Here is a 14,087-nt window from a genome sequence, read left to right as displayed (position 1 = left end):
TGCGCGTGGACTCCTTCTGCAGACTGCTCAGGGGCCAAGTTCTGGGGAAAGACAGCAACAAGCCCCCAAAATGCACACGTCCAGGCGTGAAGGGGGCCGTGGGAACGGAAGACCCAGGGCAGGCGGGGAGGATGTAACCAGGATGTTGCCATCACCATGGGGCCTCCCCTGGCAGCTGGATCAAAACCGGGGGGCTCCTGGTTCCAGGAACGAGAACAGCCCACAAGCGCAGGCATTTCATCCTTGTTGGAAGCCCTGGAAAGTGAGGTGTGCTTCACAAAGATCATCAATTCTCCCCGCTCCCCTGCAAGTTTACTCCCATCCACGCATGAACACGCTCTTGCATGTCCCTTGTGAAGAAAACAAACCACAAACCCTCTGTTGGCTACACACCTCTCCCACCTCTAGCTACGGCCATTTCCACAGCTCCCATTCACAGTAACAGTTCTTTTTTGTTTGTTTGTTTGTTTTTAATAAGTATGATATCAAGGACTTTTTTTTTTTAGATGTTGGGGGTAGGAGTTTATTAATTTATTCCTTTTTGCTGTGTTGGGTCTTGGTTTCTGTGCGAGGGCTCTCTCTAGTTGTGGCAAGCGGGGGCCACTCTTCATCGCGGTGCGCGGGCCTCTCACTATTGTGGACTCCCTTGTTGCGGAGCACAGGCTCCAGACGTGCAGGCTCAGTAGTTGTGGCTCACGGGCCTAGTTGCTCCGCGGCATGTGGGATCCTCCCAGACCAGGGTTCGAACCCGTGTCCCCTGCATTAGCAGGCAGATCCTCAACCACTGCACCACCAGGGAAGCCCCCACAGTAACAGTTCTTGAAAGCTGAGTGTAGCTGATGTGTCAACACATTGGCTGGTCTTGGCCCACTCTACCCGTGCTTCTGCCCCCCACCAGTCCACTGAAATCGAAAAGGTCTCCTATGACATCCATGTTCCCAGGGCCGGGGGTCACTCTCAACCCCATGTCTTGGTACGTCCCCGCCTGCACATCTGATGCCTCCCTCTTTCTGCCAACACCTCCTCCTCCTTCACAGACCCTCCCTGTCTCCTTTGCTGGCTCCTCTTTCTCCTCAGCTCAGTCTAGGGACCCTTCTCTCCCTCTTTCAGACCCCTGCATTCCTACTCCATCTAAAGCTGATGATGTCCCAGTTTATAGCTTTATTTGATATTCCCCTTAGATGTTTAATGGGAATCTCAACTTGAAGGCGTGCAAAACTGAACTCCTTCTGTGGCATATCTCCCCTGTCCCCATTTCTGTAAATGATACTTAACTCATCAGGAGCTCGAAACAAAAATCTAGGTGTCATCTCCACTGCCACGCTTTCCTTTTCCAAATCATACCCACCAGCATATTGGATTTTACCCTACCTTTTAAAAGTATTTTGAATCCATCCACTTCTCTCCACCTCCCTCATGACTCTAGACCATGATGATCCCACACAGACCACGGCAACAGCCTTCTAGCCTCCTGCTTCCACTGTGTCCCCGCACAATCCATTCCCACCCATCAGCTACAGCCAGCTTCTTAAAATATAAATCCCATCCCCTCCCATCACTCCCCTTCACTTGAGGCAGGAGATAGATGGGCCCCAGGCTGAACAGTTTCTCCCCTGTGGACAGAAACTCCATAATGGGAGAAACCCCATAAAAGCAGGATGATGGAGGAGGCTGGGCTCTGCCCAGATAAAAGACCATATATTCCTCATTCTCAAAGTCAAGGAGACCTCCTCGACTACACATGTGCAGAAACGCTCCTTGGAGGTCAAACAGGGAGGGGGTGCCACCTCATAGTAAGTGATGTCAACCTATCCATAGATTCTTCACTAGAATCCGTCTTGGCTAAGAGATGCACACGCACACAGGGGAGGACCCTGAGATAAATCAAATATGGACTCAGAACAAGGCAGAGCAAGATGACTGGTCAAAGGAAACCTGGAAGAAACGTCCCATAAAAGTGATTGAAACTACTACAAAAGGGCATGATTCTCTCTCTCAGCCCACCAGGGTGTCTATCCACACGTACTATACTCTTTTCCTCCTAATAAACACTTTACTTGTTTCAGTACTTTCCATCTCTATGTGGAAATTCATTTCTACACAGCTGACAGGCCAGGGCCTTGTCACTGGCCACTGGTCCCTGGTGGTCTGGTGGCTAGAATTCAGCACTCTCACTGCCACTACGTGACCTCAATCTCTGGCCGGAAACCGAAATCCTCCTTCAAGCCACTGCAGGCCGAGGCCACCCAAGATCACACTGACTTCCCAAAGCACTCGGAACAAAATCTGTCTCCCCACATGACCTGCTTCCTGATGTCTGCACCTGCTTCTTCCCCTTGTCCTGCACATGCCAGCTACACTGTTCCTGAACCGGCCAAGTTCAAGGGTCTGGGACTTGGTTGAGCGGTTCCCTCTTCTCCAAGTGTACTCCCCCAGATCACTGCATGGCGGGTTCATTTTTATAATTAGGTCATCTCTCGAGCAAACCCTTTCCTAACCACCCAATCTTCAGGAGACTTTTGGCCACAACCAAGTCCCTCTGTTTCAGGCTCACCATCGCACTTACTGCTGTTGTTCCGTGTTTTTCTCAGGTTTCACGGTTATTTACTCAGTGCGCCCCCACTTAAATAGAACGCATGTTGCCCATTTGCTCATCAGGGTGCCCCCAGGCCCTGGCAGAGCGCCTGCACTCTGGTGTTGACTGAACGAAGTGAAGGAATGAATGGGAACACCTCACAGTCCATGTAGGTGCTCATGATTATAAAGTACAAAAGAACCCTCACACGTTCTCCAGTCCTTTTAAGGAACTTTAGGGTGGGAATCAAGATGGCCACCAGGGAAACATCACGAGGTACGCTTGTCTCCGGGATATATGTCTTAGTCTGGTTGGGCTGCTGTTAACAGAATGGTTGGCTTATAAACACCAGAAATTTGTTTCTCACAGTTCTGGAGGACAGGAAGTCCAAGATCCAGGTGCCAGCAGACCCAGTGTCTGGTGAAAGCCCTCTTCCTGGTCTGTAGATGGCCACCTTCTCACTGTATCCTCACACGGCAGAAGGGGCAAGGGAGCTCTCTGGGGTCTCTTTTATAAGGGCACTCATCCCATTCATGAAGCCTCCATCCTCATGACCTAGTCACCTCCCCAACGCCCCACCTCCTAACACTGTTGCACTGGGCATTAGGGTTTAACATATGAATTTTGGAGAGACACAAAAATTCAGTCTATAGCCATGCAGGAGCCCTCAAGGTCAAGTTTAGAGCTCCCTTGTCTGTGTTACGTCTCTGAGGACACCGATTCACCTCCACACTAATGCTTTTTAAAAATGGGGATTCACTTGAGGGTAGTGTTTAAAAGCATGGGGTCTGGGGCCACTTACCAGGTGCTCTGCTATGAGGTCTTGGGCAGGTGACCTTAATCTCAATGAAATGCTTCCATTTCCTCATCTGCAAGGTAAAGATCGGTACTTATCTCCAAAGGACTGTGGAAAGGATTACAAATAATAGGTACGAAGCACTCAGAGCAGTGCCCGGGACAGAGGAAGAACTCAGTAATTGCTTACTGTCTCTCTTCTTAGGAAAAACCTGACAACCTGAAAAAAGCTGACAATTCCTTGCAGGCTTTTATCATCTCCATTTCCAGTCTAGACTTCCCACATCATCTCCAAATTTTGGCCTCTGTCTCAGCTCTTCTTGTTATGGAAGAAGCTCACAACCTCCATGCAGGGCACAGGGAGAGGTGGCAGCTGCAGGACCACCCCCACCCCCTGCAGGGAATTCTCCCAGTGTCCTAAAATTCTATACCCTCCTAACTTACCTGGTGCCAGAGAGAATGAAACCCAGTCCTGCAACACACAGAGAATATCAACCTCTATTTCAACAAAATGGAACCAAATACTTTTGATCTTACAGTGAAATCCACTGCCTCAAAACTGTTCATCTGAAATGTTCTGCTAATAGGAGAAATGATGGTGTTGAGTAATAATAGACAACATGTATTTTTTCCTAGTTAAAACTATGCACATCTGAGCTTTTGGAGCAAGGCTGGATGGAGGGAGTTCTCGTTTAGAGCACGTTCACCAGGGAATTTGGCGTTGATGTTCTCTAAGTGAATGCAGTTAATAGATCAATTTGGTTGGGGAAAAAAACAACTATCCCAGGACTTTTTCCATACAGGTAGACCTGACCACGTTGTATAGTTCTAACAGCTAGAAAATACAATAAAAGGAGCAGAACTCAGGGTATATAAAATCAAATTATATATGACGTCTTACTGATTCTGATGGCCAAATGTCCCCAGCTATACACATTCCCATGGAGATTAGCTTGTTCAAAGGAACAAATCGGAAAGGTTTTTAAAAATAGAGGTATTATATAATTGAGACATAATTCTGATATCCCAAATATATGCTCTTACTCTCCTGGCTTCTCCACATTCTCCACTCATGGATCATCCTGGTTAATGCACTGATAACCTAGTTTTTAACAGAAACATACAGGTTAGATTAATGAGATGTGAAAGAATGGCAACTTTAAAGGAAATTTTCTATTTTTAATATGTTGTACCAAATAGTTGTAAAGAGCAAAAAGCCTACAGTAGCTTCTGATTTTCAAAAACAAAGACCAAAATTTTACTGGGGAAAAAAAAGATCTCATACAACCCAAACCCCCAGATCAACCCAACTGAGATTTGACATGAGATCTATATTAAATGAAATTCCACACATTGCATTTAACTCAGTTGCTGAAGGACGTTCTCTCAACGTGAGTAGAAACAGCACGGAAATAACACGTGTCACGGAAGCAGGTTTGAAACCTTTTATTGAACAGGCAATGCATTGTGCAATAGTGAGGGACACAGATGCCAAGTGGAAAAGTTTAAAAATTAATTTTGGAAAGAGTCTGTGAATTGATGAACCCTGCTGTGTTCCTTCCACTCCTTCTTGGAGTAGCTGCCTTCAGGAAAACGGACCGTGTTATAGCTGCTCTTGGAAACGGCATCCCTGTTTTACCATGAATGTCATGCCTAACAGTAAACATGAAAGGAGAAGATGGGCTCCACAGGCAGGACAATGGCCAGAGACACAGCTGATCTCAGATGGAGGCGCAGACACACGTTCTCTCGGAAGGCCCTCCGAGCTCTGCATCCACGCTTCATTTGCAATTCCTTCCCTGCCCGAGCCTTTTTTACCCTGGGGATTCTGAAAGACTCACATTCATACCTGTGGGCACAGAACCTCGTTCCTGGCCCTTTTCAATGGTTTTCTTGTCTTCGGGCACCTCTGGCCCAGGCCCTTGGCGATGTGTCCGTCCAACTTGTCTGCCTGGTTTCTTCCTCTTCCCCGAGCGCGCTCTCCCGTAACCTGATGATAAAATCACTCAAGTTTCACAGTTTGTTTGCCTTGATTTAGCGGCAGTTTTAAAGAAAGTGACCCGTCGAGATAGTGGACATTCTTTACCAGCACACTGTTAACCTATTTTATAATTTGGGGCATGTCGCTCCAAGCTTGCGACTTCTTTCTGGCAAGTTCCATCCAGGATGGCTGGTCTGTGCTGGCATAGCTGGCCCTCTTCAGCTGATGCAATTCTTTCTCCATCATCACTGCCGACTGGGCTGCTGGAGAGAAGACAAAACAAACGGAAACGTGAGAAATGAGTTTGGATTTGCACTTAAGCCTCCTGCACGCCTTTAAACGACAGGTCCAAGGTCTTAACCGTGGTCTCAAACATAAAGCCCGTAAACTTGTAAAGAAGGTTTCAGCGTGGGATAACTTATGGGCTAAAAAGACTTCAGAGCAGGCTCAAACAGTTCCAGTGATGCAATGAGGTGAGAGAAACTTTCACAATAAAGCTGCCAGGGCTTCCCTGGTGGCGCAGTGGTTGAGAGTCTGCCTGCCGATGCAGGGGACATGGGTTCGTGCCCCGGTCCGGGAGGATCCCACATGCTGTGGAGTGGCTGGGCCCGTGGGCCATGGCCGCTGAGCCTGCGCGTCCGGAGCACGGGAGAGGCCACAAAGTGAAAGGCCCGCGTAACACACACACACACACAAAAAAAAGCCGCCAGAACTCTGTGTGTGAATATTCTTAACACCGCTGAACTGTACACTTGAAAAAGCGTTAAGATGGTGAATTCTGTTATGTGTATTTTACCACAACGAAAACGAAATCTAAAAATACTGATACATGCCACAACAAAGATGAACCTAGAAACATTATGCTCGGTGAAAGAAGGCAGATACAAAAGAACACATACTTTATGATGCCATTTATAAGACATGTCCCAAAAGAGGCAAATAGAGAGACAGAAAATAGAGAGCTGGGGGGTGGGAACGGTGAATGACTGTAAATGGGCATGAGGTAGCTTTTTAGGGTGAGGGAAATGTTCTAAAATTGGACTGTGATGGTTGGACAACTCAGTAAATAGATACTCACTGAACTGTGTGCTTAAAATGGGTGAGTTTTTTGCCATGTAAATGATTATGTCAATAAAAGCTGTTTTAAAAAAATCAACGTGGCAAGTAATTCAGAAAAACAAAATAGAATAGAACATGGCAGGACCGGGCTTCCCTGGTGGCGCAGTGGTTGAGAGTCCGCCTGCTGATGCAGGGGACACGGGTTCATGCCCCGGTCCGGGAAGATCCCACATGCCGCGGAGCGGCTGGGCCCATGAGCCATGGCCGCTGAGCCTGCGCGTCCGGAGCCTGTGCTCCGCCACGGGAGAGGCCACAATAGTGAGAGGCCCGCGTACCGCAAAAAACAAACAAACAAACGAACAAACAAAAGAACCATGGCAGGACCAAACCCGGAAATGCATTTCAAAGTGTTCAGTACTATTTTCGGGTTTCATACCCAAGTTCTGATGGGACAAGGAGATCCCTCTTTGCAGCCCCTCTTGGAGGTGGAGCTTTGTCCCCTGCCTCTGGTCCACAGTGGGCTTGGCAGGGGCCATCAGGAAAGACTTGCTGCGGACGAAGTCGGCTTGCTTCACGGACTCCTGCGAGGATGTAAGAAAGACACACGCTGTCCTGTCACCTGAGATTCAGATGGGGACCAACCTAACCAAAGGCAATGAGCCACGGGGTTTTTCTGCCAACGTGAATCATGCTACCGGCACTTTCTCGAAGGAGCTCTGCTTTGGGTACTGGCTGCCATCTGGCCTCCAGGATGCTGGAGTCCACTCGTGCAGGCCTCCTGGGCACACACAGGCATCCTGGCTTCTGCCCTGTCCCCAGCCCTGGCCTCAACCCCAGACGTCAGGCAGCAGGGTTCCATTGGAAAGGCAAAATGAACTGTGTTTGGAAATAGTTTTTGAGACTTTTATGACACTTGGTATGATCATGGATGCCGGGGTCACTGGTGAATATTTGTTTTATGAACTCCCTAAGCCTGCAGGAGGGTTTCCAAGCTGGGGTACGATTGTGGTTTTGGTTAAAGTGGAGAGAAGCAGGTTCTACTGCAGGCTCGGGCTCACTTCCCCGCATGGCTGAAATGTGCTTTGGGATTTACCATGGCAACTGGGGGAACACAAAAGCTGTGAGTCTCAGCCTGCTTCTAGGCGCAGTCGTTTGGGTTTGGTAACACTGTTTTCAGTCCGGAGTGTAAAAGGGAGCCCCAGGTTCCAGCCCTGCAGTCCTAGGTGAGGAATAAGGACCCCAGCGGGTGGCCAGCATAGCAGCAAAAGCAGAACTCGGTCATTATTGCAAAATGAGTCGAGATGGAGCTGTTGACATGGTCGCCTAGCGTCCAACTGAGAAGTTATTTTAACCCCGGTCCATCTCTCCAGATGCTGAGCTACGTTGCCAAGGAGGCCGGGAGCACAGGGCTGTCTCCACTGCCTGAGTGATCCATGGCTTCTCTGACGCCTTAGCCGCCCAGCACATGCACAGGGCAGACAGCAACAGTCATCACAGGCGACGGTCCCCGTAATGACCGTGCAGGGCATGAGGCCATCGTGGGGTCCCGGGTCCCAGCCCCGCCAGGGGCTCTCCCCTGCATCCACAGGGACAGGGAATGTTTGCTCTAAGCACCTGGGTTCTCTCGGGCACCTTGGCTGGCCTTCCTGTGTCAGACTTCAAGGTTCCGGCCCCAGGCTTGTCTTCCTGGCTGGATGGCTGCTCCGGGGCCCCTCGCCGCTTCTGTCGCCCGATGGTGATCCAGGGCGGCGCGGGCTGGCCGTCGGTCCCAGGCCCTGCTGCCTTCTCTGTGGGTAAAGACACAGGTTATGCAAAACAATCCTAGTCACCTTCAGCCCCCCTGTGGCTTCTCCCACCCAGAGAGCACGGCACAGGGGCTCTGGGAGACAGTGGCAGGGAAGGAGGTCTGGGAGCCTCTCTGGTGACACTAGTACTTTGTTTTCAGGGACTTTGTTTTCTCAGTTAAAGACAAATCAAAGAGATTATGCTCCTCCAGTCTGAGCCACAAAGAATCAAATGCAACTGCTCCTATACACACATTTTAAAGTCACCTTCCTCCTATTGGATACCTTAGAGAATGAGATAAGAGTCAGTACATAATAAGGTCAGGTTTCTTTAATATAGGCCTGTCACGCTAGACCAGTACATACTACCCAATACCCGATTGACTCGGGACGTTCGTCTTCTCTTTTCTTTTAGAAATTATAAGCACAACCTTCCCTTGTGGAGACTGACACCAAAAGTAAGCCGTGGCTGTTTTCCTTGATGTTCGGGAGAGAAGAGAAATAATGCCTTTAAAACCAAAACATTTCAAGGAAACGGAATGATTAACTAAGTGGCTTCTCACAGGTCTCTGGAAAGCACCCTGAATCCAAGGGTTCCCCACGAGCTGCCCTCTCTGAATACTTGCCAGCCAGCCCACAAAGCAAGTGGACGGTTACCTCCATCCTCACCCGGCTCCTTCCTGCTTCCCGTGTCCACAGGGCAGCCCCGCCAGCAGGTACAGGCCACACCCGGGTCACAGCCACACGCAAGGGAGGCCCGGGCGAGTCGGCGCCCTCATTCTTTGTGGCCTGACAGATGGCACCCCTTGTTCCGGCTTGTTTAGAATTTTACTCTATTTGGCTTGGCTTCTGCCTCCAGTTCAACACGGAAGTCCTCTTCTGCCAGTCCCCTGGTCACCAAGGAAGGGCAAGGGACAGAGCCACCGCCCTGCGAGCTTTGGCCTTCCAGCAGGTGGAGAAAAACCTTGGGCTTCACATGCACTGACCTGTCCTTGGCCCCTGCAAACCCTGCTCCATCTCCTCAACTTACCCCCTTGTCCCCTCCGGCCTCTCAGGCTCTCCCTGGCCTCTGACCACTTCCCCGTTGCTTTGCAAAACACTTGGGTCTCCCACAGCTCAAAACAACAACAACAACAAAACATCTCCAGGAGCCTCGCCACCCCCTTGGAGCCCCATTCTCGACCCTCCTCTGCCCTCAACTCCAATGGCTCCTGCCCGTGTCTCTTCAGCTCATCCTGGATCCTGACACAACGTGAGCGCTACGCTCTCCGTCCGCCCAACCCCTGGACCACAGATCAGAGGACTCTCCCGTCCTCTGGCTCCTTTACCCCTGAAGCTCGGATGTGGCCATATAACCCATCCTGGAGGCCTGTCCACCTTGGGCATCCCCTCTGCAGGTCCCTGCTGGACTCTTGCTCCTAAACCTGGAATTTCTCCTTGTTCCCAACCCTCAGCCTTTTTCTCTTCTTCCCCAAATGTTCTCTGTTCCACTCCTGACCTTCAACACTCAGGTCTGCTCAGATTGCTTCCAAATGTGTAATCCAGCCCTACGTCTATTCTTAGCCAGAGCCCAGCATTTCTACTCCCCGTCCGCCTTCCTTTCTTCCTCCCTCCCATTCATTCATTCACTCACTGTCTGCTATGGGCAGGATGGTGTTAAATGCTAAGAAGATAAAGAAGATAAAAGAAAGAAGATAAAAAACCTGTTTCTTCAAAGAGCTCCAAGTCCAGTGGAGGAGACGAAGCAAAAACAAGTCACTCAGTGGAAACTGGAAAACGCTACACTTCACAACGTGCTGTGTAGACACAGGGTAACACCGGTGGGTAGGACCTGAGGATGCTGTCTGTGGTTGGCACCTGGAGAAGGAACCTTCTAGGCTGAGCAGAGGGGTAAGGAAAGGCCTCCCACGTGGAGCGGGCAGAAGACAGAACTGCCAGCACGCCGGCCCAGAGGGGCTGCAACGCAGGCTAGGCCAACCGAGGGGGCCTTCTTGGCCTTTTTCTTGTCTGTAACGGGGAGCCACAGGGCTTTAAACCCTGGGTATACTCTGGAGGCTGCGTGAGGAGTAAGTCTGAGCAGGCGGACAGCGGGCTGGAGGCGGGGGGCGAGGAGGGAGGCTGTGGTCCAGGACAGGCTGTGAATTGGATCAGGGCCCTGTGGTCCTTGCCCCCATGTCCTCCGCCTGCCTTTTGTCTGTGGAAAACCTTTAGCCAAAGAATAAGTTTACTCTGAGAAGTGAGAAAATGCAGAAACAAAGGAAAGCAGTCAAAGGGGACCAAATGTAATAGTTGAGTCAGTAAGCAAAGCCAAGGACCTATAGCTCCTCCTCAAGGGCTACAGATAATATTCTGAGCTGTCTCCTGTGAGCTGTCTTATAGATACTGAAACCCTCACCAGGTGGAAGAAGTTCCATGACACAAGCTGCCATATTCCAAGAACTGGCCTCAAAGACATGGAAACAAACCGACCCCAAAACTAAAGATTAACTGTACCTAAAATAATCAAGATGACGCTGGTCAGACCACTGATGACCAATTTCTCAATGACCGTCAGAGCTGCCTGTGCTATTTCTGCGTGTAGCCCCTGTGCTCTGTCTATAACAGCTCTTGCCCCCTGACTGTCAGTGGGGGGGAGTCGGCCTTTGGACAGGTGCCCCCTACCCCAGTTGCTGGCATCCAAAATAAAGCAAACTTTCCCTTCCACCAACCTGGCCTCTTTAATGGCTTTTGAGAGGAGAGCAGCCAGACCCCGCTTTCGGTTGCAGTTGGACACTGGCACCAGGATCACCCCCTCACGTCCACCAAGTCGGCACCCGGATGCCATCTCCTCTATGAAGCCTGTTCTGGTCACTGAGCTGGACATACTCTCCCTCCTAATCCTCTGGAACTCTATTGAGACATTTGCCCTGACACATCTGCCAGATGACGGTCCACCCCACTGACATATGCTTTCCTTATTATTATTTTTTAAATTTGTTTATTTTATTTATTTATTTTTGGCTGCATTGGGTCTTCGTTGCTGCACGTGGGCTTTCTCTAGTTGTGGCGAGCGGGGGCTGCTCTTCGTTGTGGTGCCCGGGCTCTAGGCGCGCAGGCTTCAGTAGTTGTGGCTTGCAGGCTCAGTAGTTGTGGCTCACGGGCTTAGTTGCTCCGCAGCACGTGGGATCTTCCCAAACCAGGGCTCGAATCCGTGTTCCCTGCATTGGCAGGCAGATTCTTAACCACTGCACCACCAGGGAAGCCCTGACATATGCTTCTGGTCATTAGAACTTATTTACTAAACAAACACACGCCACAGACTACATACCAAGTGCTGTTCTAATATCAGCTTATCTACAATGTAATTTTACATTTTATTTCTTGTCTAGAGAACCCAGTGATTGCCCGGCACACAGAAGGCAGGCTGGGTGGCTGCGTATTTTACAGAAAGTCTGCATTTCCCATCCCTCATTCCAGAGGGTCCTCACAATCTGTCTTTCTGGACTTCTCTTAAAGGGGCCCTTTCACTTCCTCTTAGATCTTTCCTCCATGCTCAGTGGCTGGTCGTGCCCTCTGCTCTCTTTTGGCCCCAGATGTCTGGTCACACGGTCCTCCCAGCAATACCCAGCACGTGCTGGCCTTTGCTGCAGCACAGGGAGACTGGAGAGAGGGCTTCGACTAGGGTTTGAAACTCACTACTTCAGTCAACAAGATATTCTAATGCTTCAGTCAAGACTAAGTGTACTGGAGACAACATTTCCATCCTGGGCTTTCAATCAGAGGCAAATGGTGGCTGGCTGTGCGAGGCCAAGGCGGCCCCGGCATCTCAGCGCTCCAGCTGGCTCCCCGGCCCCCGGGGGGCTCAGTGTCGGGCTCCTGGCACTGGTGTCACTCTGACCATGACGGCACTGACACGGCTCTGATGAATTCCTACGCCATGCAGTTGGATGACCCATTTGAGCCAAAAAGAGTATTTTACAACGCACTGGAGAAAGTTGTATGGAACAGGGCATAGGCAGCGTTCCTACAGATAGTGGGGAGAGGAGGCTGGGGACCCCGAGGGTGGGACTCTAACAGGGATCTACACCCCCTGTGACAGCCAGGACACAGCTGGGACTCGTCAAGAACAACGTCTCCTCGTGGAAACAACCTACGTGTCCGTCGACAGATGAACGGATAAAGAAGGTGTGGTGTATATACACAACAGAATATTACTCAGCCATAAAAAAGAATGAAATAATGCCATTTGCAGTGATATGGATGGACCTAGAGGTTATCACACTAAGTGAAGTAAGTCAGAAAGAGAAAGACAAATAACATATGATATTACTTATACGTGGAATCTAAAATATGACACAAATGAACTTATCAACAAAACAGAAACAGACTCACAGACATAGAGAACAGACTTGTGGTTGCCAAGGGGTGGTGGAGGGATAGAGTGGGAGATTGGGGTTAACAGATGCAAACTATTATATATAGAATGGATAAACAACAAAGTCCTACTGTATAGCAAAGGGGACTGCATTCAAAATCCTGTGATAAACCATAATGGAAAAGAATATTAAAAAGAATGTATATAAATGTATTAACTGAATCACTCTGTTGTACAGTAGAAATTAACACAACATCGTAAATCAACTATACTTGAAAAAATAACTTAAAAACAAAAAGAACGCCGTCTTCTGAGTGAGAGGCAGTGAGCTGTACAACGTAAACCACCACCGGTTCTTGCCCTCTGGCTAAGAAAATAAAGCAGACACTCCGCCCTAAGCTAACCTACAGTAGGACGGCAGGCTTCTTACACCTCGCAAATATTTGGTAGATGCTGCCGCTTCTGGAGCAGCAATTTTAAAGAACCTTCTTCCTTTCAGAAAATATCTTTCTTGCTCCTAAAAATACACATGCACAATGTACAAATTCAGAAAGCAGAAGTAGAAAGGAGGAGAAAAAAGTTCTTCATAAATCAACACAGCCCAAGAGAGCTGTGTTAACACCCTGGCACACAGCTTCAAGTCTCTTTTGTTACGTTGTCATCTTAAAAATGCAAGTAAGTCAGAAAGAAAAAGACAAATACCGTATGCTAACACATATATATGGAATTTAAGAAAAAAAAACTGTCATGAAGAACCTAGGGGTAAGGCAGGAATAAAGACGCAGACCTCCTAGAGAACGGACTTGAGGTTATGGGGAGGGGGAAGGGTGAGCTGTGACAGGGCGAGAGAGAGTCATGGACATATACACACTAACAAACGTAGTAAGGTAGATAGCTAGTGGGAAGCAGCCGCATGGCACAGGGATATCGGCTCGGTGCTTTGTGACAGGCTGGAGGGGTGGGATAGGGAGGGTGGGAGGGAGGGAGACGCAAGAGGGAAGAGATATGGGAACATATGTATATGTATAACTGATTCACTTTGTTATAAAGCAGAAACTAACACACCATTGTAAAGCAACTATAACCCAATAAAGATGTTAAAAAATTTTTAAAAAATGCATCTCCACGGCTCATTCCCAGCTCTTCACAATGTCCTCTGTGGACGGAGAGGCCCGAGTTTGCTAAGATTTCTGCTCTGAAGTGCAAGCATCGCTAGCATTCGTGACAACGAGCTGAGGCCAGAGCCGTCCCCTGTTTCTGTCTCCCCTCCAGCCCCTCTGCCATGACCCTGGTTTACACGGAGGTGACCGTGTGCCCGGAGAGACACTGAGGGGACTGCTGGGGGTGGGAAGGGGACCCTGGGCACACATGGGCCTCACCCACACTGCGGGCTTCCTGTATGAAAGTTGAAGGTTTTTTTAAGAGTATTTATGGATCTACTGTCAGTCTCACCTTACACGGACAGCTCCTGATCTACACAAGCGGGCAAAGCCTGCTGTCGCGCTGTATCGGTTCTGGCTGTGAGGCAGGCCGTGCGGT

At 49.4% G+C, this 14,087-nt stretch overlaps 1 protein-coding gene across 7 annotated transcripts in view; it reads right to left on the bottom strand.

Moving 5' to 3' along the window:
• Positions 1–4,801: 4,801 nt before the first annotated feature.
• CRACDL (CRACD like) overlaps positions 4,802–14,087 on the bottom strand; it is a 121,357-nt gene continuing 112,071 nt past the window's right edge. For 5 of the 7 annotated variants that reach the window (XM_033401831.2, XM_049696205.1, XM_033401830.2 and 2 more), the window contains 3 exons: positions 8,025–8,197; positions 6,847–6,991; positions 4,802–5,614 (listed from right to left, as the gene is read on the bottom strand). In XM_033401831.2, coding sequence (XP_033257722.1) covers positions 5,472–5,614; positions 6,847–6,991; positions 8,025–8,197 — 461 coding nt within the window. In that variant the 3' untranslated portion in view covers positions 4,802–5,471. The remainder of the gene's footprint in view (positions 5,615–6,846; positions 6,992–8,024; positions 8,198–14,087) is intronic. The other 2 variants (XR_004475660.2, XM_033401828.2) reach the window with 2 other exon arrangements.

This window comes from Orcinus orca, chromosome 13 (genome assembly GCF_937001465.1).
Source record: "Orcinus orca chromosome 13, mOrcOrc1.1, whole genome shotgun sequence".
Lineage (NCBI taxonomy): Eukaryota > Metazoa > Chordata > Mammalia > Artiodactyla > Delphinidae > Orcinus > Orcinus orca.
Note: the sequence above shows the minus strand (reverse complement) of the source record. Positions and strands in the feature narration are given on the sequence as shown.